The sequence below is a fragment of the Anser anser genome (genome assembly GCF_964211835.1).
Source record: "Anser anser genome assembly, chromosome: 23".
Classification (NCBI taxonomy): domain Eukaryota; kingdom Metazoa; phylum Chordata; class Aves; order Anseriformes; family Anatidae; genus Anser; species Anser anser.
The window spans coordinates 2,599,015-2,623,839 of NC_139744.1; the positions used below are offsets into that span (position 1 = coordinate 2,599,015).

Consider the following 24,825-nt stretch of genomic DNA (forward strand, 5'->3'; position numbering starts at 1 on the left):
CCAAACCACCCCCCCCCCCTTTTCTGCTAAACGATTGTTTTCAAGCAAAGAAACTGCGGCTTTTGCTGGAGCCCCGCTCGAAATGGCTGTTCTGCCGGGGTGCCGCCTCGCCGAGCTACTCGTGCGATTTATTGTGGATAAACTGACTGAGGTCACTTCCAGGGAGGTTTCGTAACCAGCTCCCTGCTCGCGGCCCTGAAATGGCTGCGGGTGTCGGAGACGAGGCACGGGCTGGCTCCCGGACGAGGAGGAGGAGGAGAAGGGAGGAGGAGAAGGAGGAGGAGGAGAAGGAGTGCAGCCCCAGTCCTGCGACTCCAGGCGGATAAATGAGGCCGGGAGCGAAGCTGGATCCATGGCTCCTGCCTCTCCTCCTGCTCGTGGAGCAGCTGCCAGCAGGCAGCCGCCCTCTGCATGAATTCGCTGCCTGGGTGTGCGTGTCCAGCTCCTGGGGTTGCCATCGGCTGCTGGTGCGTGCCCAGCTCCTGGGGTTGCCATCGGTGGCTGCTGCAGTGCAGGGCCGCGTGTGCAGCGCGTGGCCGGACCCGGTCGGATGTGCCAGGCGAGCACGTCCTCGTCCCCCCGACCCGTCACCCCTCCGGGGTGATGCTTTGAGCCTGCACAAAGAGGAACATCCACCCCCAAAAAGAAAACAAAGACCATCTCGCGGGGGACCGAAACACGCACGTGGGAGGTTTCTGGGCTGCTCCAGAATTTCCCCAGCCAAGGCAGTTTGGGCGCACCGCCTGCTTTGGGCAGGGCGCTCCCAGCACCGCTGACAGATTTGATGGAAGGCTTTGGCCTGGCGGCGGATGAGCAAACCCCGGTGCTTCCAGGGGCTTTGTTTGCGACAATAATCCCGCTCTTCGGCGGCTGAGGACAGAGGCCAGCGGCGGTTCTGCGTGGCCGTGGCCCCGTCCCGCAGCGCTGGGTGGCCGCGGGGCCGCGCGGGGCTGGGGGGCGGCTGGGACCTGGGACGGGGCTGCTCAGGAAGCCGAGCACAAAGGCAGGAAAGGAGCCAGAGGCCTGGAGCAGGCTGCAAATCATCTGGCCCTGCCGTGTGGCATATTTACGGGTATTTGGGCGGCCGCAGTGAGAGCGAGGAAGAGGCTCACGTCCCGTCGCATGACAAGAGCTCAGGGCAGCTCGGGAAGTTACTTTACTCTTTTATGCGCCGTGTCTTGGCTCGGAGAAATGCAGATGTGACCGAATTCATGATGTCTGGGCATCTCTCAGGCCCAAAGTTAGGAAGAAGCGGCCAAAGCCCAATCCTGTCTCCCACTGGGAGCTTTCCCAGCCTTTCTCCTCTCGGTGATTTATTTTCGCTGTTGTCAGGATGAGACCAGCTGGCCAGGAGGGAGTCCCTGCCAGGCCCTTCGGAGGCACGTGAGATGAGGGGATGACCCCCAAAAGCCCAGTGCTGGATGAAGTCAGTGGGATTTGGGAATCAGGTTCCCCTCCTGCTCAGCTGCTCCAGCTGCACGCAGCTGTAAAGCAGACAAAGAGATTTTTTGCAGATGGGCAAGTCTGCTCGGGAAGGCTGCTCTCGTTGCCTTTGTCTCTTTTGTGCTCCCAGGCCAATCTTTCCTTATCAGCTCGGTTCAGTCACATTTTCCCTGCAAATCTTACTTCATTCGGTAAAGTTTGTGTTCTGCTGCGGCAGCCTTCCCCCTGCATGCAAGCTGCAGGCGTGGGGGGCACAGCTCTGGGTGCTCTGCGTGCAGGAGCTGGCCTGCGACTGCAGCTGCAGAGCTCAAATCTTGCAGAGCTGTGGGACGGGACGCTTGCGTGGGCTGCCGAGGGGATGCATTAACCAGAAAACCTACAAGTTTTCCCGGTGGAATTGGTGCTCCCTCCTCCTCCACCCCATTTTCCAGCAAGCTCTCCACACGCAGGCCCTTCCGAACGGCGTCGGTTTGGGATTTACAGCCGGAGACAGGCACTGGGCACCTGGGAAGCTGCTCCCATCACCTCCCTCCCGAGTGCTGAGGGTTTCAGCAGCCCTGTGCCTCACCCTGAGCTTTCCAACAGCCCCCTGCCGCCTCCCCCAGCCCCTGGCAGCCAGGGAGGATCAGGATGCCCCTGCAGCCTGAGCCCGCCCGCCTGCCTCTTTGTTCCACCTCCCTTTCTTTTCACACAGGGCTCTAACAATCCCTCTCCTTTGCTCTCAAGGACACAGGAACCACAGCGGGCAGGAGATAAGGCAGCCTGGCAGAGGGATGCTAGCGCGTAGGGCTCCCCACAGCCGTGGTCTTGGCACCAGAAAGGCCCCCAGTGGGGGCAGATCCCCCAAAACCATTCCTCTCCCAGCATGGGTCAGCTCCAAACCCAGCCGTAGGTGAAGGGCTCAGAGCAGAGCTGGAAATGGGGCTGGGGGCTGCAGCCAGACCCAAAAGGGCACTGGGGTCCGGAGGGATGCCTGAAGGCCCAACGCTTTGGCACACCGGAGCTACGGCACGTGTTGACCCTGCGCGCATTTCTCGGGGTGCGTAGGGCCCTCCAGAGGCTCCTCCTGCCTCTGCTCTGCCTTCTGCTCACCGGTGCCCACCGTGGGTTGGGACGCACAAAGCAGCAGCCACGGAGGAGATCCCCTGGCTTCATCATCGGTGGCGGGTGCACCACGGCAGGCGGTGATGCGGAGTGACACGGAGATGTGGCGGGCGGTGACACGGAGATGCGACAGGCAGCGCGGCAGGTGGAGCAGATCCGCCACGAGCCCCCAGACGAAGCTGCCACTCACCGGCGCCGCTCCCGCGCTGCTGTTTTGATCACGGAGACAATGGAGGCAATTGCGGAGCGCTGAGCGACGCTGGGCGGGTGTCACTTCGCTCGGCAGTGACAGCAGGCTGAGGGAATCCTCCCAGCGCCGCGCCACCGCTCCCTTCGCTGGGGCTGCTCCAGCACCTTGCCATGCACCAGCAGAGGCCGGGGAAGCAGCAGGTTCCTCTCCCTGGGGGTGTGCAGAGCAATCCCCCCTCTTGTCCCCTTCTCCTACAGCCCCTGGAGACAGCCAGTGGCGTGAGGATCCTCCTGCAAGCCCAACCTTCCGATACCTCACTGCCGAATACAGTCCTAAAAATGACAGGCTTCGAGCCTCCGGCACACTGCGCACCCATCAGCGGGCGATTCCTTGGCCAGCACGCCTCACCTCGCTGCGAACGGGGCTGCTCACGTCCAGGGGGGCGTGCGGGGGGCTCCAGGTCACTTCCTCGATCCAGAAAAAAAAAAATCGCAGCGGTAATTGAGGTATTGTGTCTCCTCCGACTGCACCACACATGCTCCGACTGCAGTCTCTCCAGCGGCAGCCTTGTCAGTTGGATGGCTCCTCGCTTTAATCCCTGAGATAGCTGAAGGATGCTGCTTTCATCTGATAGCATTTATGGACTGTTATAATGAGCTTTGGCTTGCTGAGATAAATTAAATTGCTCACCCAGAGGTGCAAACTTCATTAATGCCAGCCGCGAGTCAGATCAGCATTATTCTAGCACAGAACGTAAACAGGCTGGACACATGAAAGGGGATTTGGCTGGCACTTTTTTTTTTTTTTTTCTTTCTCTTAACCTCTCTAATTGCTGTTGATTTGTATCTTTTGCTGTGTGTGTTCAAACTCTTTGCTTCTCCACCTCTTCATCTTTTAGGGGAAGCCATCCGGTAACACACCACTCAGGACCGACTGATTTAGCTGCCGAGCGCTAACAGGTAGCGGTAAGCTGCAGTTTTGCCCGGCAAGTTCCTCGTTCTTTCATGTATTTCACAGGACCAAAAAGACACTTAAGAATAGAGCTCATGAGAAATTAAAGCTCAAGCGTGTCCCTTGTTTCTGTCCCGGTTTAGAGCCTCACCAGGGAAAATTCCACCGTGGAAATAAGGCGGCGCGGCATAAGAATGGCACAGCAGTGGTTATTTATGAAACCCCATAAAAATACAGAGAAAGTGTTGATGAATAATGTGACGGGCACGAGCTCTGCCTGTGCCCTCAGCGGTGACACTCATGCACCTCTCAGGTACGTGCGTGCATCCTCCAGGGGTCACGGCCGTGTGGCAGCGTACGGGGGATTCCTCGCTCGTTCCATTCACCTGCTTCCCCACGGCTCGAATCAGGGGCAGAGTTTGGAGAGCTGCGTAACGCCAGGTTCTGAGGCTCTGTGCAGGCACAGGGACGAGCTGTCACAGGCTGCGGGGGAAGGATGGCTTCTCCCAGCGCCCTTTTCCAGTCCTGGTCCTGAGGAGGTCACAGGTTTCCTCGTCCAGGAAACAACACGGACACAACGCGATCGATTTAATTCGGAACAGCCATCCACCCCCCTCCGAGAGCGCGGAGCAGCAAGGCAGGATGCGGCCACTGGAGGAGCATTTTCAGGAGCAAATGTGTCGGAGCCATCTGTCGCCTCCCCAGCCGTGGTGACAGTCACAGCACGTCTCTCTCTCCGTAGCCCGCTCTGAAAGCTGACACCGGCACTGGAGGTTGCCCTAACAGATATTTTGCAAGCGTTTCCTGCCAAAAGGTGCATGGCACCAAATGGGACAGCAGGGACCCTGCCCCAAGGGGCTCCGAGCAAAAGGCGCTCTCAGCTGTTTGCCCTCCCCAGGGGAAGGCAAATGTGGCTGGGGGTTTGCAAAAGTCCGAATATTCAGGGCAGGGGAAGTTTTCTGGTTCCTCTGAAGCAGGGCCACAGTAATCTGTGATGAAAAAAATGAATTCCTACTGAGAAATGCGGTGAAAAGCTTTGAGATGAAAGGGTATCGGCCTGGGGACTACACGGGAGGCCATGAGCACTCCACCTGCGGTCACAAGCACGGTGAACTTTTTATTTCCATTCCTCCAGGTAAAAGCTGAGCACCACGCACGCACACACACAAAGACCAAAAAAAACCCCAACCAACCCAAAAAAAAAAACCCAAACACCTCTACAGGGCTTAGAAACCGTGACACAGACCCGCACGGTCTCCTCTCCCTGGGGAGGGTGGAAGGAAGCACGCATGTGACAGTCATCCATCACAGCGCCGAGGGCTCGGAGGCACCGAGGTGCTGCAGGATGAGGAAGGGAGGGCGAGCAATCCTGCAGGAGGCAGCACCGTGGGGAGCTGAACCGAGCGAGCCCGGGTCCAGGACGGACTCACCCAGCTCGCTCTGGGATGGGATGATACGGGGGGGGGGGGGGGGACCCACCGACCCCGCTAAGACCCCATCTCCAGCCCCGCTCTGCTCTTGGCCCCTGTCCTGGGGGTGCGCCCCAAGGCGCAGACCTGCGAAGGGGCGCAGGCAGCAGCTCTCCAAAGCACACAGCGACCCACGCTGACGTTTCCCTGGGCCTGGCAGCCCAGCAGAGAGCAGAGCAGTGCTCGGAAGCACAGGGTACCTGCATGGCACGAGGCCCCATACCACTTCCCCCTCCTGTGCTCATCCCCACTTTGCACACAGCATCGCTATTTGTACATGAAAAATGACTGCGATTTCCGCAAAAACAAACTGCCCCCTCAGTCCTTTAATAAATCCGGTTTGGCTGCCAAAACATTTTAATTTCCACTTCTCCAGACTTGCTTTGTCTTCATTGTCTCTATTTTTACTGCGTTTTGTGACAGACGGCTCGTCTCTGACAAATGCAACTTTGCCATTGTGGTAAATCTTCCTGCAGTACGGCCAGCGAAATATTCGCAGGGAAGGAACCTTTTTTTTTTTTTTTTCGATCGTTCCGCTAATTCAAAACACTGCCTGCACTTTATAGATGGACTGGCCGTACCCGGGGAGGAACGGGGACTGACCGCCTGCTTTGCAGGCAGGCTGGACGGACCCCCAGCCTCCCGTCCCGGCAGCCTTAAGACTCATGCAGAGCCGGCTGACGTGCCGGGGGGCTCCCATTTTTGCTGAAATTCCCCCCAAAAAACAGGCATTATCGGTGCAAGGGGCTGTCGGCGGTGCTTGGAACCCCCCCCGGGCTGAAGCGATGCCCACCCCTCGCTGCTCGGCAGCATGATGGGCAAGGCTCGTGGCGTCCAGCACCAGCTTGGTGCAGGATATGTCCCCCCCCCCCCCCTCCGAGCCCACCACCCCTTATGGGGAGCCCCCTTTTTAAATTTTTATTTTAATTTATTATTTTTATTTTTATTTATTTTTTTTATTTTTATTTATTTTTTATTTTTATTTATTTTTTATTTTTATTTATTTTTTATTTTTATTTATTTTTTATTTTTATTTATTTTTTATTTTAATTTTTTGGTTTTTGGCTGGGGAAGGCGGGGGGGGAGCTGCGCAGCGGCAGGGAGGGGGCTCAGAGGAACCTCGGGGGGGGGGGTCCCGGGGTCCCGGGAGGGGGGGGGGTCCCACCGGCAGCCCCGGAGGGAGGCACCTCTCCGGGGGGGGGGGGGGGACGACACCGGGGCCGGTTCCCACGCTGCATCCCGGGGTAGCCGCATCCCGGCCAGGACCCGGCGGAGCATGGGGGGGGGGGGGGGGGCCGGCACCGACGGGAGGCGGCCGGGGGGGGGCGGCGGTGCCAGCTCGGGCCCTGCCCAGCTCCGGCTCCGGTTGGTGCCGTCGGACCCGGGGGGCGCGGCCACGGCGGGGCCGGTGCCGGTAAAGCGGCGGAGCGGCCGCGGGGGGGGGCCACCCCGCACGATGGAGGGCCACCTGGCGCGTTGCAAGATCGTGGTGGTGGGGGACACGCAGTGCGGCAAGACGGCGCTGCTGCACGTCTTCGCCAAGGATTGCTACCCCGAGGTGCGCCGGGGGGCTTGGGGGGGGCTTGGGGGGGGTGCCGGGGCTCGGCACGGCTCGGCTCGGCTCGGCTCACCCTCCCTTCTCCCCCCCCCTAGAGCTACGTGCCCACCGTTTTCGAGAACTACACGGCCAGCTTCGAGATCGACAAGCAGCGCACCGAGCTCAACATGTGGGACACCTCAGGTGGGCTGCCCCCACCCCCGGGGGAGTGTGTGTGTGTGGGGGGGGGGGGTCTCCGGTTATGGGGTGATGCCGCCGGGTCCTTGTGAAGGGTTTTTTGGGGGTCCTCTGTCCCCCTGCTCCGTGCTGGTGCAGCCCCCCCCCCCCTCCCCGGGGATGTTTCGGGGTTGGGTTCGCATCCGTGCATCCCCGGCAGCGGTTGTGTAGGGCCACCGGTGAGCAGCAGCGAAACCAGTTTTTGGGGTGGGAAGGAATGGGGAAGCCAAGCGAGGTGCAGCCGAGAGGGGAGACCTCGCCTCGGAGAGGAATGTGCTGCGGGAACGCGCCGGCCTTTCATCACTCGCTCCCCAACGGAGCTTCTGGGCCGCTTTTGTTTTTCTCCCCTTGTTTTGGCTTTGCCTCTTCTTCTGCATCCGCAGCTGCGATGCCGCGGGGAGCCCTGGGCACGGCTGTCCCAGCCCTCCGAGACCCTTCCCAAACTTCACGCTGCCTTTCTGGGGAGGCGTGAACTGCTTGGTGCGGAGCTAATAAAAATATTGGCCTTTTAATTTACCTCTGGCAACCTCCTCGGAGTGCTGTGTACACACGGCGCGGCTCAGTGCCGGGCTCTGCCAGCGTGCATGCGTCGCAGGCTTGCTGATGCTCTTTCCCCATAATTTGTGGAGTCTTTATAACAAATGAAGTCTTCTCGGTGCTCAAGAGCAACAGTAAATTAAAGCCTGACCTCCGACTTTCTTTGCTCGTGTACGCTCAAATTCCTCGCTATAATTTTGCATCCGTCAAATTACAGCTGTAGGATCAGCAGAGGTCTACCTAGAGCAGTGGCTTTGCTGAGGCTTGGACTAGCTCTATCACGTAAAATGTGTTTATTGAGTCAGCTCTGGAGGCTTCCTGACCCGGGAGACCTCACTTTTGCTGCTTTTATGCCCCGAGACAAAAAGGGATCTTTTGCTTTGCCTCCTGTGCTGCGAGCCGTGGCGATGCTGCCTCTCGGGGCGGCTCGGGGTGCTGGAGCAGAGGATGAGCCCCGGCTCCCAGAGCTTGGCAGGGTGCTGCGTGTGGAGCTCAGGATGGTGGCTGTGCGGTCGTTGCCTGCTGGATGGATCCTGCTGGGCTGGCGTGTCTGCGTCAAGCCCCTCAGGTGCGATACCCACGATGCTGTCCTGCTCCGACCCCGAGCATCCGACTCCCAGCACAGCGGGAGTGACCGGGGTGCATCTGTGCACAACCCCGGGGCTGGGACATCCCAGGGGGGTTCCAAACTGGGGGCTTCTGGCGCTGCTGGGAAGGGACTGGGTGGGGTATCTTTGTTCGACGCTGGGCTGCTCTGCTCCGAGCGCCTGCCTTCCACGTGAGAAACTTCACCTTTGGAGAGTACGGAAGCACGCTTGAGGCATTGTGTGTTTTTTAGGAATTCTCCGGAATATTTGGCTTCGATCTTACAAATCTTAAAAGGAAAGGACACGATAAAATGGCTTTAAAGCTGTGTATCAGCATCTGATGGTGTTGTGCATTCATTTTTACCCTTTTCAACAAAAGATATGAGTTTGGTGTTGATCTCTATAGCCAGGAGGACACGGACTATGGTTCTTTCTCTCTTCCCCTCATGGAAAATGTAAGCCCTTTTTAACAGCTTCGCTGTGGATAGAGCTCAGTAGATAGTTTTCTAGATCAATTCCCTTCTTTTGCAGCTTTAATTTGAAATACACAGGAACTGGTTCTTCAATAATCAGTCCTGCAAAGCAGTGCACAACAATTTTCTCCAATAATCAGACTGACATTTTTAGCTGCAGACTGCAGTCTGCTGCTGAATTTCCACCCTTCAGAGACGCTTGTAAACAGAAGCTTTTTGGTAAAAGAAGTTTTTGTGCAATAGCAAATTGAACCAGCTGAGCCGAAGGGATTCTGCACAGCTTAACTGCCCTCCTCGTGCGGGATGACAGGCGCTGGGGTGCGCTTTCCCTTGTCTCCGTGCTACCTGCTGTCTCTTTTTAGCAGCTTCGCGGCCAGGGGCTTATTGTTTGTGCTAAATTCCACCCCAGCAGGAGCGGGAAGGGAGGCGCTGGGAATCCGCTCCCCTCCTTCTGTCAGGATCACCCTTTACATCTCAAACACTTGCCACCTCTTAGATAAGCAATTGGAACTGCAGGTCTCCAGAAATCAGCAGGCAGATCTGGACAGGGGAGCTGAGTGTTGATTCCTTGCCTCTGCAGCCTCCGTGGCAGCGGTTAGCGGCTCTGGAAGCTGCACGGGATGAGCTGAGCATCGCCCAGGCACGGGCATGGGGGCAAGGGCAGGTGCCCTGGAAAACTGCCGTGCTGCTCCCGGGTCCTCTTAGTACTCCACACAAACTGGGATGTTGTCTCCTCCCAGGATGTGTAGTACTGGCTGGTGTTGGGAAATGCAGCCTGAATTTGCCCCTCCTGTGGCGTTAGCAGATGGCAGGGGGGCAGGAAACCTAGTTAGAGAAACATTGCCATGGGGAGGGTAGGAGTGATGGGGAACCAAATGGCTCCCACGTAGTATCGGGACCCTGGATTTCCTCTAAGTGTCTTGGAACCATTTGCCCATTGATTAGTTTTTCCAAGGCCGGAGGGTGACTCTGGAGACTTCCCAGCACTGGGACTCCTTGATAAGGATGCCCTGCTCAGAGAGGGCAAGTGCAGGCTCTCCGTGCCCACTGAAGTGCCTCGCATCCAGGTGCCTGTCAGGGAGAAAAGTGAGCTGAGCATGAGCCTGACCCCTCAGCCTTCCCCTGCAGGTGCTGTTTGCACTTTGGATTTCTCCCTCTGGAAGTCAGTCCCACCTCCAGGCCCAGGGGGAGAGTGCAATTGCTCCAAGTGCCATTTTCCGGTGCGGTGGGGATGTCCCATCCCTCCCTTCCCCCTGAAAGCCCGCTCTCCCTGCCATTACCTAAAGCCTCAGTTAAAAAGCAATTTGACATCTCGGTGTGCGAGAGCGGGGTGTGGAGGAGACGGGGTTTGGGCTCTGATGGGCTCCTCTCATCGGCCACGCAGAGGATGCGGTGCTTCGCTGCCCCGCATATCCCCGTTCTGGCAAATTCTTTTCTGTTGACCCAAAAGCACTTGCCAGAGAAACAACTTCTCTGCATGGCTCTCGTGGAGGTGTGGGGAAGCACCAGTCCGACCAGATGCCTGCCGGCTGGGGAGCGCTGCTCCCAGGGGGCCGGGTGCCTGCTGGACGCTGGGTGCCGCTGCCTGGCACCTTGCAAGGAAGAGCTTCCAGCCTGTGCAGGCAGCTGGTGGGGGCACGGCTGGGTTTGTGACCACGGATAATGCTTTGCACAGAGCGGGCGGGCTGCATTGCTGTGCTTTGGCAGCGGGGAGTGCATGCGGTCACCGCGAGGTGCAGGACGGGCAGGCTGGCTTCTCAGCGATGCACCAGCTAATTCCCCGTGTGAGCAGCACCTTTCGCTGGTGCACCTTTATTTAATTTTTCCCTTGGTGCACTTTTTGCTAATGCACCGTTATTCATTTTTCTGCATGATGCACCTTTTGCTGATGCGCCATTATTTATTTTTTTTTGCATGGTGCACCTTTTGCTGGTGCAGGACCTGGCGCAGAGCAGAGGTGTCTGTGCCAGTGGCTTACGGGGCTGGCGCTGTGCGTGTGCTCATTGCCGTCTTCCAAAGCTGCTGGAGAGGGCTTTTCTCCCCTCTGAGCACTGCCATTCACCTCAACCTGCCCCGGTTCAGCAGTGCCTCTCTGCCCACTCCGTGCTGCAGCTCACAGCAGGGGACTCGCACGGCTGCCAGTCTTTCGCTGGGACTTGTCTCTTAAGCAGATGCGCTTTCAAGACAAGAATAACACGGGGAGTCGCTAATCCCTCCCCGCCTCCCTCTTTGCCTGCACTCAGCAAACAGTCTGCCTTGGTAGGGCTGTGTGGGAACCGCCAGGCTCCGATAACAGCCCCTTCGTTAGGGGAACTACCCAGGAATGTTGATGAGATTAGAGAGCTGAAAGGGGCTGACTTCAGCAATGGCATCTCCGTGGATGCTGGGACCGGATTCCCAGCGTGCGGCTCCGGGATTGCCATGGCTGCCTCTTCCCAAGTGCAAGAGCAAACTCGGCCTTGGGAAGAGTTCAATGCCACGGGCACTCTGAGGCAGAGAAAAATGTGGAGCTGCCCTTTCCCTACCGAAATAGTTCCTCCCATGCTCCCCGTTGAGGCTGGGAGCCTCAAACCGGCATACTTGTCTTCTGCCTCAGCACAAAGACATAGTTAAGCCTAAAAATATGTGCAGCTGGGTCACATTCTCAGGCAGGTCAGGAACCAGTCGGACAGAAGTTGAAAGAGTTGCAGCAGAAACGGCAGCAGAAATGCTTACGCCGGAGTGGGTGGAGGCTGGAGCTGAGGAGACGTGACATGATGGGACAGGACATGACAGGACAGGACAAGACACGAGAGTCCCTGGGGGACCGTTGGGCCGGGCTGGGCATGGTGTGGGTGCTGCGGTGCTGCGTGGCACAGAGATTAAGGCTGCTGCTCCCGTGTCTCCCTGCAGCGAGGCAGCATCCATCCCTTGTCCCCCAGACCCTTTTGGGGTCCTGGGGGGATCCTGGGGCTGTTTTAACACCCATCAAGCAGCAGCTCCTTAGCCAGGTGGTCACATAAACCAATTTGCAGAAGATCCCCGGAGGAGGGACTCTTGCCCTGTCCTTGGCACATGGTGGCTTGCCTTTCCGATAGCTGTCACCCACCTGGCACCCGGGTGCCCCTCACTGTGCCTCGGGGAGGCTGCTGGGGACACTTCGTGGCAGGGAGAGCACCGGAGGAGCCGGTCGGTGCTGTGCCCCCGGCCCTGTGCCTGCGGTGGGGACCTGGGCGCAGCTTTCCTCCTGCCCCAGATCCCGAAGATAAGATCAACACCCGATTAAACGTCACAAGTGTACAGGCCCAGCCTTCCCTGTGGGGAGAATCCTTATCTGGTAGACGAGCAGCCGGGGAGGGATCTGCTGCTTGTGCACAGCAAACTGGAAATGTGCAGCATTGCATAAAGATAATTGTGCTCGCTCAACCCTCGGCTGCGTTCCCCAAAGCATGTGGTGGCTGGGCTGTGGGAATCAGTTGCCACTCCTAGTCCTTGTTGTATCCTGTAGAAGGGGTTACAGGCAGCCTGTGGCAATGCCAGCCACCCTTGTGACGTGGCGAAAGGGCCAAGAAGGAACTTCTGGTTCCCGTTTGCCTCTCATGTTGGCTGCTGATTTCCAGCATGATCCCCAGCAGCCTTGTGTGGAGGCAGGGCTGGGCACTGGGGCTGTGCTCCCGTCCCAGGACTTGGTGGTGCTGCCCTGGAGAGGCCACCGAGGACTTCAACAGCGAGCCTCCACCGCTGCTTCCAGATCACCGGTGTGAGGGTCTGCAGAGGGGCCCAGAAATGTCACCTCAGCCCTTCCAAACACCGTTCCCTTCATCCTGACCACATCCATCCTGAAGAAACGCCAGCTGGGCTGCTTAGCAATCTACTGTTGTTTTTTTGTGTGTGTGTGTGCGCATCACAAGAACGAGGTGCAGAGGTTAATTGTCCAAGCTGGTTAGCTGCTGTTGCAGTCATGCACTTTCCAGACGATTGCTTGCTCCATGTCATGGAACCGTTTCCTCCTCTCCTGGACTTAAGGGGTTTGCGGTCGCATTGCACGAGCAAAGAAACATCGCGGTGCAGCCATCAGGAAAGCTTCCATCAGAGTCCTGGGGTGATGGCCGTGCTGTCTGATCCGTGTCCCTCAGAGACCTGCACTGTGGGGCTCCCTCTGCTGCTTTTTGTCCCCCTCCAGCTTGGGTAGGATGCCCCATCTCCCCTTTTGGCCACCTCCCCTCTGGCAGGCAGGGCTTCGTTCCTCTGGCAAAGGGCAAATCCTTTCTGAACCCTTGCCCGTGAGGAGGGCAGAATCCCTTGTTGTGGCACAGCCCTCCCTTGGAGGGGCTTCTGAAGGGGCTGCACTGCTGAAAGCTCTTTGGATGTGATGGAAATGGCCCCTCCGGGAGAGAAACCACCGCTGGCTTTGCCTTGCTGTGCTGCTGCTGCAACACAAGAGACCTTGGTGCTGGCCAGGACACTTCATCAGCCTGGCACGTCACAGCTTCGCTGCGCAGGGGAGGCTGGCACGGTTGCGGGTGTTTGACTCTGTTTCACTCGGCCTCGCGCTCCCTTCAGTCTCTAATGTCACTAATTACTTCTGCCTTTGGATCTGTGACCCCCAGGTTGTTGGGTCCTGGCTTCAGACCACCGTGCTGTCAGCGCCGCCGTTGTGTCTCGGAGTTTGTCACCATGGCTTTAATTCCTGCCTCTTCCCCTTGTCGCTGGGCTGGGTCGGGCTCTAACAAGCACTGCGTTAGTGTCAGAAACGTGGGGTTTGTGTCAGGGGGGTCGGCATTCCTCTCCCCTTCCTGTGGTCAGGCAGGGGCAGGAACCCTCAGGCTGTAAGCCCTGCTCGCAGGGACCTGTGGGGTGCTCAGGAGCGGCGGTGCAGCTTGCCAGGCCCCAAACAGGGCCAGGCCCCAAACAGGGCCAGGCCCCAAACAGGGCCAGGCCCCAAACAGGACCAGGCCCCAAATAGAACGAGGCCCCAAACAGAACCAGGCCCCAAACAGAACCAGGCCCCAAACAGAACCAGGCCCCAAACAGGACCAGGCCCCAAACAGGACCAGGCCCCAAACAGAACGAGGCCCCAAACAGAACCAGGCCCCAAACAGAACCAGGCCCCAAACAGAACCAGGCCCCAAACAGGACCAGTTGCTGGCTTGCTCACATGGGACAGGGTCTGGTTTCACCCTGGGAGGATGAAGCTGGCCTCTGAACTCGCCACGGTTTGGATATTGTCTCCTCGGTGTGCACCTAGTGCTGCAGCAGCTAATTTCCTGGCCGCCCGTTTATAAAGCCCATCAGCACTAACGATGCGGGGAACGAGAAGGACGTTTGCACGTTCTGGCCAGTTGTGCAGCTGGCACGTGGAGCCACTGCTCTTTGAATGCTGCCCTTGCGAAGGCGCCGAGATGTTCAAGGCGAGAGTTGAGCCTGCAGAGCTCGCTGTGCTCATGGGTCCTTGGAAGCGAGTGGTGGTCCTCAAGAAACCCCTTGTTGGAGGGGCCTGGGGGGGGTCTGTGGTGGCTGAGGAGGGGGTTTTGGGATCTGGCTGCCCTGCATAGGATCTGTGTTCTGACTCGGTCACCTCCTGAAGCTGCGTCATCCCAAATGGGTGTCCCGTCCTCCTCCGGGGAGCTCCTGCGCCGAGCCCGTGACCCGCCTGGTTCCCAGCGGCACTGGCTGGGCTTTTGTAGGGCCAGGCTGAGCTGAGTGACCATGGAATAACAATTTCTTTCATAGTCTGTCCCCAGGAGGATAAAGGGATGGGGCATGACCCTTGGGGCTGTTTAACTGCTGCTTTCAAGAGTTCCCTGAGGCTGAATTCCTCTTTTCCCCTCTACTGCAAACTCTGCCATTGTTTCCCTGGGCTTATTTCCCCTTTTCCAGCAGTGGGGAAATATTTTTGGGTGACTCCGTGCCCTCTCGTTGCATCTGCAGAGGAAATGGCAGCTCTGAAGCATCCCGGGTGTCTCGGAGAAGCAGCTGGGATTTTTGCAGGCTCACCATGGGGACTGGGCTCTTTCCTTGCCCAGGGTGTCTGGGACAGCTGCCACTTCTGTCTCTCCCATTCACTGTCAGGTTTTCAATCCAGCATTTTTATGCTTTGCCCCCGGGAGGAGACAATAGCAGGGCTGTTCCGTGGGACATGCGCCTTTCTCATGCAGATGCGCGCCTGCACACGGGGTGGGGAGCCCAGGGATGTCCCCCCCCCCCAGCTCAGCCTCCCTGGAGGGGCTGGGCAAGGGGCAGGGGTGAGGGGCACCGCTGCCCACCCGCTGCAGTCCCCATCACAGCTTCCTGCACCCGCTGCAGTGGGGTTGTTCCTCCTGTGGGAATGGCGCAGACGTACCTCTTCAGTCTTAAAGGTGTGGTATAAATAAAATATATTATTATTATTATTAACACCTTCATCGTCATCTGCCCTGGCAGAGGAGCAACTATTCGTGGAAGCCATCAAATTCACCTCATGTAATATTAACGTGCCTGGGGGAACTCCCATGGGGAGTGCCTGTGGGGATGGGTCGGGAGCTGCCCCGGTCCCACCCTGCCCAGCCTGAGGAGGTGGGAAGGGGGCTCGGAGCCATGCCCCTGCGTGCACAGCCCCTGCCTGCAGCAAGCAGTCACCCAGATAAATTTCCCTGCAACACAAGCCACGTGGAGATGCGAATTCCCAGCCAGAAAGCCCTGCAGAAGCTGCTGGGTTCCTGTGGATAAAGCTTTGGCTGAACCAGGGTTTGTTTCAGGGACTCCAGAAAGCCGGGCAGGATTTCTGCTTCCTTCTGCAAGGGACATTCTTGGCACTGCGGGCGGCACGGGGAGCGAGCCCTCTGAGGCAAGTGAGATGCTGAAAAATTTGGCCTTGGCAGCGCCCTGGCGTGCTCAGCCCGAGCTGGCGGGGGGCTCCTTGCGGGTTTGCTCTCCTGGTTTGCAGCGTGCTATTGTGGGCTGGGGGGGTGCCTGTGTGGGGAGGCTCATTATCTCTCGGAACAGCTAATAAGGAACAAATGAAGATTAACGCCGGGTTGGTATAGATGAAACAGCAAATTTCAGTCCTCTGCCCGAGAGCAGCGTCCCCGGGTCCCAGTGCCAGGCACTCGGAGGGGCTGCCAGCTGATAAGAAAGAGGAGCTATTCGTGGCTGTACCCGCCTCTGAATTTCAGACAACAACCGTGTGGATTTTATTTTTAAGCTCTTTTTGGTGTCTGGCTCGCTCCAGTTTTCTCTCTTTAATCACGAACAGATGCACATAGGTCCTGTTTCTTGCAAACCTGGGTGCCAAGTGGGAGAATGACTCATGCAGCGCAGGAAGGCTGGATCTTCAGGCACACGAGCCTTGGGTGCCTGTGTGTTCGGAGGTGCCAGACTGCGGGGCTCTAGGGTGTCTTGCTGGAAGAGCTGAAAGGCATTGAGTGCTCGGAATCGATGAAGCCAGACACCTGGAGTTGTGGGAACTGAGGCTTTTGTGTTGGGTTGTGTTTTTAATTGTTGTGCTTGATGACAAAGTAATAGATGCAAGAGCTAGAAAAATAATCGACCAACGAGAATTCCCTGATTCAGCAGAGACATCTCCAAAGAAAGCTGAGGGCGGTGGGATTCTGGAGCTCAGCAGCTTCCCAGCAGTGCTGGACACACTGACCACGCTGAGCATCGGTCTCCTGGGGTGGGGAAGGGCCATGAGCACTGGTGTTTTTCAGCTCTCAGAGCTGGGTTGAGCTACCAGCGATGGATCTGGGGCCGTTCCTGCACCCCAGAGCTGGGAGCAGAAAGTTAAAGCACAGGGAGGCGATTTTGAGCTCATTAAGAAAACGATGCTCTCGAACCGGGGCAGCTCTTCCCTCCCCTCCTCCTGCCAGCACCAACCAAGAGGGTTTGGTTTTTGTTCCAGCAGCTGCTGGGTGATGGCCCTGCGTGTCCTGGCACTGGTCTGGGGCTCGTGGGACAAGTGGGGACCAGAGAGGGGCCGTGCTCCAGGCACTGCAGGCTCTGCGAGCCGGTGACGTGCCGAAGGAAGCAGCAGGTTGCTACGATACAGTTTGCCGTAGCAATGTCTGCGCTGAAAGGAGCCAAAACCACCTCTACAAAAGGAGCATTCCTGGGCTGGGAGGGGGGCGGATTTATCTGCAGTGTTTATGTAAAGCGGAGGAGCTGCAGGGAGAGGATGCGCGTGGGAACGCTTCCCTCCCGCCTGGGGCAGGGGCAGAGCCTGGGGCAGATACCCCGGAGTGCATGGGGAAAGGGCATGGCTCCGATAAAGGGTCCAGCAGATCTGAGCATGCAGATGCGTGCTGGATCTCGCATCCCACCCGGCAAATGTGCACTGTTAAGGAGACTGCAGGCTCGGTCTGAAGGGGAGCTCGGTCCTGCCTCGGAAAGCAGCCGCTGCTTCGCTGGGCGCGGGGTCACCTCGCCCACGGGATGGGGCGGCTCACGGGTGCCAGCTCTGCCCGTCACGAGCTGAAGCATCCTGAGCCTGAAGCAAGGTCAGAGGTCTCCAGGGCCCCCCCTGCCCTAGCCTGCATCCTCCATCCCTGCTCTGGCCAAGGCACCGCAGGCGCTGGCTCGTCCCCGTGCACGGAGCGTGACTTTCCCTCGAGGAAGAGGGCCGGGCTCTGCAGAGGTCACAGCCTGTTTCTGCTGTGCTGGATCCTGCTGCTTCTCTTCCCAGTGACTTTGCAGGGACAAGGAGCCAAGCTGTGGCTTCTCCCGCTGATGGGCGCCAGGGGTGCAGGCGCCCCTGCTGCAGCAGCACGGCTGGGTGCAGCTGGATGTCCCTGCAGCTGGATGTCCCCGCAGCTGGCTTTGCTGTGAATCCCAACACACGCTGAGTGCTGGGTGCCTGCTCTGCATGGGCATGGCAGGATGGTGCCGGGGCCGTGCACCGCGGAGGTGCCGCTGGTGGCTCTCCCCAGCATCCTGCTATGAGCTCGGCACAGGGACCAGCAGGGAATCCACCCGTCCTCCTCTGATGCCACCCCCAGCAGATTCCCATCGTCCCGGCGACATCAGCCACCATCGCTCGTGGTTCTTCAGGTGCTGACCTCCAGCACGGGGCCGTGGGACGCGGGCTGGGTGCTGCACCCTGCGCCGGGCTGGGAAGCGCGGGGCCGGATCCTTCCCGTGGGGCTGGGGCAGGAAACGCCTCCGGTGCCCCCAGCCTGTTTCCGAGGAGGCCGATCCAACAAGGAGCCCGGTGTCTCTGCTTCCCCTTTTCATAAATAAGCAGCTGTTTCTCATCCCTGCAGGAAGTTTGAGCCATTGTAAAGCCAAATATAAAACCGAGAGAGTGTTTTTAAGCAGCGATGAGCTGATTGCTCCATTACTGTTTAGTGAGGCATTTACAATCACGCACAGAATGCGCTTCAGATAAAAACATTACGGGACAAAGGCTTTAATGCCTGAAATTCACATTGAAGGTGCGTGCGTGTGTGTGTGTGTGCATGGCAGCGCTGCGCAGGATTCAGCCCGGGCTCTCTGCCTGCTCACTGAGAAATCCTGCAGAATACAGAATCATCCCCTTCAATTTACAGCTTGTTCACCAAATCCTGACACATCTTTTGTGCACAAAAAAAAAAAAAAAAAGAATCTGCCTGATATTTTCCAGCATAAATCCAGAGCAAAAGGCAGTTTGTTTTTTTTTTTTACCTGTCTTAAACTCTCGCAGTCTCTGTGAGCAAGCTCCCCTGTATAAAGACATCGAGAGAGGATAAAAAAATAGCAGCAGCCTTCCTCGTGGCCTGCCTTCTCTCAGCTACACCTTCCTGCCGTTCCTAGAACAGCAACTGCATGACAAGCGACGGGATCGGTGTGCAAGCGGCAGAGGGAGGCATGTGCTGCTCTGTGGCACCGCAGCCCTTCCAAGCTCCCTTTCCTTTCTCTTGCTTGCCAGATGCTCACACGTGCCGACGGCCCCGGTCCTAAGGGACCTGCGGGGAGCACTGGGGCTCCTCTCCTGCCCCGCCGGTGTGAGAAACAAAGTTGTGGTTTTGCAATAGAAGGTGTTTTTGCAGTGGAGAACCCCACTGACCTTGCATATTCAGAAGTGATTGTGCAGGCGTGACAGCGGCATAGCAGTGGGGAGTATGTTAAGCAGGTAAGGGGAAGGTCCCGCTGTCCCAAAATAAGGAGGATAGCTAAGAAAAACAGGATGAGAAGTGTGAAATCAGTAAAAACAAAAATCACGGGCCCTCTAGGCACAAGAGAAGGGAAAAAAAAAAGGAAAAGGAGAAATTAACGGTTGGTCAAATAAAGGTGTAGGTGTATGGTACAGAAGGGCGTCGAGTAGGCTGTGAGCCTGTGGTACTCAGTGAGGAAACGGGAGAAATCAGATGTCGGGTACTAGGGGATATAAGGTTAGGATAAACTTTTACTGGGCGCTCCTGCTTGCAGGACGCCCGCTATTGCAATCGCTAATCAAACGGCTTCCCAGAAGGTCCTGTCTGAAGAAAATTACTGCGATTTTCCTCGCACCGAGCAGCCCGTGGATGGCACTCGCTGCTCACCGCTCTTCTCTCCGCAGGCTCAGCCTACTACGACAACGTCCGGCCCTTGGCGTACCCGGACTCGGACGCGGTGCTCATCTGCTTTGACATCAGCCGCCCCGAGACCCTGGACAGCGTGCTCAAGAAGGTGAGTGCCCGCTGGGTCCGGGCTGCTGGGATGGAGCCCCGGGCTTTTGCCGCCAGGGCAAAAAGCTCCCTTGGCTGGAGTTCTCCTGTGGCTGCTGCCCGTGGGCTGTAGCACAAAGCGAGGGATTTCCCTCTGCAAGGAGCCCCGTGAGCGATGCAGCCCATGGCAGAGCACTTGTGGGGTCTGCGTGCGTGCACACATGCCAATATGGGGGCAGGGAGAGATGTAGGGCATCGGTTCTGTTCCTCGTGAAGCCCCTGGGGAGCGGCGCGCATCCCTCGCCACCAGTCCGCGTGCTGGGAGTGGGAAGTGGCCCCTGGTGCCAGCAGGGAGCTGGTTTTGCTGGCTGTCCCCTCAGTTCGGCCTCTGCCCGCCCAAAAAAAAGGCAGCAATCGGTTCCCTGCAGCTCGCCAACGGGAACGACGAGCTGTGGCACCGAACTTCAGGTTGTGCTGGAGCCTTGGCCTCCTACTCAGCTGCTGGTGGAGGTGGCTCTGGGGACCTGGGGCCAAGGGGAAAGGACCCTTGGGGTGGCTCGCCCAAGGCACCCAGCTCGGGGGCAGGAGCCTTTCACGGGGCTGGAAGCTTTCGCTGCTCGACTTGGGAGCCAGCAGGATGAGAGCACAGGCAAATCGCCCGTCCCCTAATGAGATGCAAGCCCACCAGTAATTAGCGGGGCTGGGGCTTTATCGACGGCTCTGCACGCTCCTCGTGCGAGCCTGCTCTGCTCGCTGCAAGGTCTTCCCCGCGCAGCCTCGCAGCTGCTCCCAGCACTGTTAGCAATGCATTTTTGATATGGTGACTTAAATTAAGCCCTGAATCACAGGGGATTTCTTAAGTGTCTCTGAGCAGATGCCTTGTTTCCTTTGGTGCAGGCTCACAGCCTATGGAGGCGAGGTGAATTCCTAAGGCACCATGAAGTTGAAACGGGTTTTAGCTGCTGTTATCAGGCGAATAAGGAGAATAACACTCCCTATTCAAGCCGTGGGCAAACGTGCTGGTTCAGCAGGGGAAATTTTTATTATTGCTGCCCTTCTGCTGCCTGGCTTGCCTGTACAGCTTGTACGGTCGAAGGGAAGGAGCCACCCGGGAGCAAACAGCATCTCGTTTCACACAAAGCGGGTTTTCACGGGGGGGCACCTCTGCTCTGACACGGCCGGGTGGTGCAGCAAACCTCGGCACGGAGTCAGTCGTGTGAGAAGAGGGTCACGGCTCTGTCCATAGCCTAGGGACCCCGTTACAGACAGCCGGCTGAGAACAGACCCTACAGCCCCATTTCTGCAGGGATTTTCATCCTTCGGGTGAATTAGGGTGTTTGAATTCCTGCTCCGAATGAACCGCAGCATCCTTTTCATGCGGCTCTTTTGGGGCATGCTGCTGGGGCAGTGGGGACACGTGGCATTCCTGGCAGACAATGTCCCCAGCAGGGAAGGGGGCTGTGGGAAAGACTGGAGCCTGTCTCCTGGTGGAAAACATCATTTTTTATCATTTTACAGTTGCTTTGGTCTGATATTGCTTGAGCGAAACCTGTCCTTCTTGGCCCTTCCTTTCCCCAGCGGGTTCTGGGTGCTTGCCTGTGGGTTGGGTTTTCTTCCCCTTCTAATTGCTTCGGGTATTTGCCCAGCGGTCAGGCAGCGTGGCAGGCATTGCTACTTCCAAGTGACATCTTCAGCTGGTGACGGTCTCTATTTGACATCTGCCTGCTGCTGGAGCTCTAAAAGGTACCATCAACGTGAAGGAAGTGGATGTTTGCCCTGGCCTTCTCCTTCCCTCGCTTCAATCGTTTATTCCCCTGGCTGGAGCTGTGCTCTGAGTGTCTTAACGTCCTTAACATGTGGCTCCCAAGAACAAATAACGAGCGTGCTGTGCAGGCAGCTCCCCGCTGACTGGGACTCAGGAGGTCCCCCAAGGTGACCCGCGGAGTCCCAGACCTGTGCACCAGGCCGTGCAGTCGTTATTTTTCCATATTCCTACCCAGGAGGGGTCTCCAGTGGCTCAGCGCAGGGGACTGCAGCTTGGATGCAGCGGGTTTGCAGCAAGTGAGCACAAAGATAGCTGAGAGGCACCCTGATGTTCCCATCCTTGCCTGGGGCAGTCATTAAGGTGCCCTGATGAGCTAATTAGCCTCTGAACAGCTGTGACCCCAGTACGGAAAAGCCGTGCACAGCTCCAGCAAGCATTGGGGTGGCTACAGGGGGCAGCCCTGGTGAACCCCAACTGGTGGGACCCCAGGAGCTGTGCAGGGCATCCGAAGGGCTTTGGGAGCATCGAGCTGAGCCCCTGCCTTTGTCATTCCAACCTCGGCTCCTCTGCGGGCTGTCAGCACTAAGCGGAGCCTCTCGTACAGCCGAGCGCCTTCTCTCTCTTGTCTCCGCTGCAGTGGCAAGGGGAGACCCAGGAGTTCTGCCCCAACGCCAAGATCGTGCTGGTGGGCTGCAAGCTGGACATGCGGACGGACCTGAACACGCTGCGGGAGCTTTCCAAGCAGCGCCTCATCCCCGTCACGCACGAGCAGGTGGGTTTCGGCGGCCTCCCATCCCTGCAGGGCTCTGCGGGTGGTGGTGGGGACGTTCCCTGGGGACCTCCTAGGACAAGGAGGCTCAGCAGCAAAGGACCCACTGTGGGTTTTGGGGACTGCTGTGGGGACACGGGCTCCGGAGCTGCGCCTTGGCTGTGCCAAGCAGGTGACGGTCCTGGAGAGGGGGCTCCGGGAGGGAACGGAGGATGCTCCTCGCAGCATGCTGACGTCCTTAACCCCCCCCTTCTGTTCCTCCCCGCCTCTCCGGGCTGCAGGGCAGCGCGCTGGCGCGGCAGATCGGGGCGGTGGCGTACGCCGAGTGCTCCTCCAAGGTGTCGGAGAACAGCGTGCGGGACGTCTTCCACGTGACCACGCTCGCCTCCGTCAACAGGGTGCACAAGAACTTGAAGCGCTCCAACTCCAAGCGGGGACTGAAGCGGGCGTCACAGATGCCCGGCAGGACGGACTTACTGAACGACACGGAGATCAGGAAAGACCGAGCCAAGAGCTGCTCCATCATGTGAAAAACAGGGCTGTAAATAACGTGTGTGTGTTGTCCATTTTGTACAGTAAGCGGCCAAGACCAGGGCACGGCGCTGGCTGCGGGAGCCAGCCTGCCTTTCCGAAGCCTTTCTCGGTCTCTGTAGGGCCGAGCAAAGGTCCCAGCTGCAAACCGGGGTGCGGGAGGCACCCCCCACCGCGGAGACCCCTGGGTCGGCTGCCACTGTGCTGATTGCTTGGGGTAAAGGAACCACTTGGCAGAGGAGCGTTCGGGTGCTGCGAGGTCCGCGGTTGGGTGGAACAGAGCAAAAGGGAGCGATGCTGCGTGCGTGCCGCCCTCCCGTCCCCACGGCCCAGCCTCCGGGTGATGATACACGGACGGCGCGGGGTGGGGGGCTCGGTGGGACCTGGGCTGGAGGCTGGGAGGGGGGAACCGTGAGCAGCAGGGGGATCAGGAGACGGTCCTCTTCCCATCTGCCTTTAGAAGAAGTGGTGTTTGAGCTGGTGCTGCCTGCAGCTGGGCTGGACGGGGAGCCCCCAAGGAAGGTGCAGGGCTGGGGGAGGCTCCTTAACCTGGTGAGGCACCACGGCAGGCCCCCTCCTGCGGAGAATGTAGGTAGGCATCTCTTCTCATGGTGCTTTGGATACTTGAACTCCCGTCAAACTGCAGCGGCGTGGATCTGGCTGCAGGGTCTGTCCCCGTAGATGCATCCTGCGAATCGTGGTTCCCTTCAGCAAGCAAATGCCGCTCGGGAGCTGGTGGCCCGGCTGCTGCCAGCCTGGTTCCTCATCGGGCTGCTCCCTGCCGCGGGCAGGCGCGCCGCCAGGCACGTGGCTTCCCCAAAAGCAGACTGCAATAACAGCCCATGTCCTGTTCCCCCGCCCGTTTCCAGCTGCAGATTGTGTTGCATGGTGCTGTGTTTGTCTGCTACAGGTACCCAAAAGGACTGTATGCGTCCCTGCACCCCGGCCCCGCCGTGGCAGCAGGAGGGCAGGTGCCCCCTGCCCCTCCCGTACAGCCTGCTGCTGCCAACACCTCTCATTGCTTCTGCTGCTGCCCTCTCTAAATGCCTTTGACTACAGTGTTAGCCTTGACCTAATGTCACATAGACACTTTATGGAAAAAAATAAAAATAAAAAAAAAATCTGCTCCATTGCCAGTTCCAGCTGTGTCAGTGGGCTACAGAAAACAAATAAACGTCGTTGGAAAATGCACAGTGCTTGACTCTGTTCGTTTTTAACAGTCAAATAGTTATCCTCTCCAAATGCCTTCCTGCCTATCTTCTGTTTGTATCCCCATGGCTCTCTCCAGCTCTTGAAATACACTCGTGCACACTTGAGCGGGAAATGCAGAGGCCTTAGCTGCATGTAGTCGTTTGGGAGCGAAAACACCTGCCTCGAACAACCTCTCGCTCCGTCCTGAATCCTCCGGTACCAGGCAGCATCTGCAGCTTGTCTGTGCCTGATGCACCAGTCTGAGCTGACGGGAGATGCCCCCATCCTCGCTGTGTCATGAGCTGCAAGTGAAGGCGGCTTTTGGCTTAATAGTTTGTGTCTCTTCTCCCACCCAGGGCTCGGCCTTCAGCTGCACCACGGAGGCTGTTTGGGAAACCGGAGAGGCTGAGTTACCAGCACGAGAAAAGCTCAAGTGGTGACTGAATGCTCTTGTGCTGGGTGCGGGGTGCAGGAAAAGGGAAGGAAGGGAGCAAGGCGCTACGCCAGGAACAGCCCCCAGCACCACCATCCCTTTCTCTTGCTCTGCAGTGTCCCGAGAGGCTTTGTAACCACCATCAGTGACCAAAACCATGCCCCTGCTCCATCAGTAGCAATCGATGGCTCACAAGAGTCGCCACCAAGTCCTTTACCTGCACACGTTTGTCCTCATCGTTCTCATGTGTTATAATTGCTGTCTTCCCTCTCTCCATGTAAGCACAGCTGTGTTTTGCAAGCACGTCTCCCCTTTCCTATCATCTAGCACCTTTTGGGCTCAGACCGCTTTTGAATTTAATCTGGCAGTCTCTACAAATGCGGTTTCTGCTCCGCGGATGAGTTTAAGCTCCCGGTGGCTCTGTATTAACTTGCTAGCTCACCCTATAAGCAAATCTCCGGCAGTGCGCAGCGGTCGTTGCACCCGAGCTGGGAAACTGAGGATGGAAGGAGGGCAGGATGGCAGGACAGAAGGACATCAGGACATCAGCATGGCAGGATGCTCACACCAGCCACTTGCCCTGCCTGTCCTGCTGTTGCCTGGTGGCTCCGCATCTGACCACAGCGCTCTGCCATGTTGCTGGTGGTCCCACTGGTGTGGGAACCCAGCTCAGCCCTGGTGGCCCTGCCTGTTTGTTCTGCTGCAGCCACAGCTCTGCTTCACCTGCTGCTGAAGGCAATTTTCTTTCTGCGTTGAACTTCCCAGGCTCTTGCTGCTCAAAAGGCCCTCGGGGGTGGATCATGGCAGTGTAAAGACACGTCCCAGCAGCAGCTCTGCAAGAACCCGTCAGAATTAATGGCAGCCAAAGCCCCTCCAGAGACTAAGGCAAGTGAAGCAGCCTCCAAGACCATTTATCATCAAGTAGCTGAGTGGGATCCTTGGACGGGGTGAAGCACAGACGTTAAAACCCACAGGGTTAAGCCCCTACATCCTCACTTCCCATCAGCAGGCTCCTTTCTTGCAGGCACGTG

At 58.0% G+C, this 24,825-nt stretch overlaps 1 protein-coding gene and 1 long non-coding RNA gene across 2 annotated transcripts; both read left to right on the forward strand.

Moving 5' to 3' along the window:
• The first annotated feature begins 6,544 nt into the window (after window positions 1-6,544).
• On the forward strand, window positions 6,545-23,361 carry RND2 (Rho family GTPase 2). Its single transcript, XM_083809095.1, has 5 exons — window positions 6,545-6,715; window positions 6,811-6,898; window positions 19,018-19,127; window positions 21,508-21,642; window positions 21,921-23,361. Exons 1-5 carry the CDS (start codon window positions 6,614-6,616, stop codon window positions 22,167-22,169), a joined length of 684 nt encoding a protein of 227 aa, XP_083665221.1. The 5' UTR covers window positions 6,545-6,613; the 3' UTR covers window positions 22,170-23,361.
• LOC310885580 lies at window positions 6,909-18,083 on the forward strand. The gene is made up of 2 exons (XR_014574858.1): window positions 6,909-15,333; window positions 15,742-18,083. It is a non-coding gene; the product is annotated as an uncharacterized lncRNA (long non-coding RNA).
• Window positions 23,362-24,825: the final 1,464 nt, after the last annotated feature.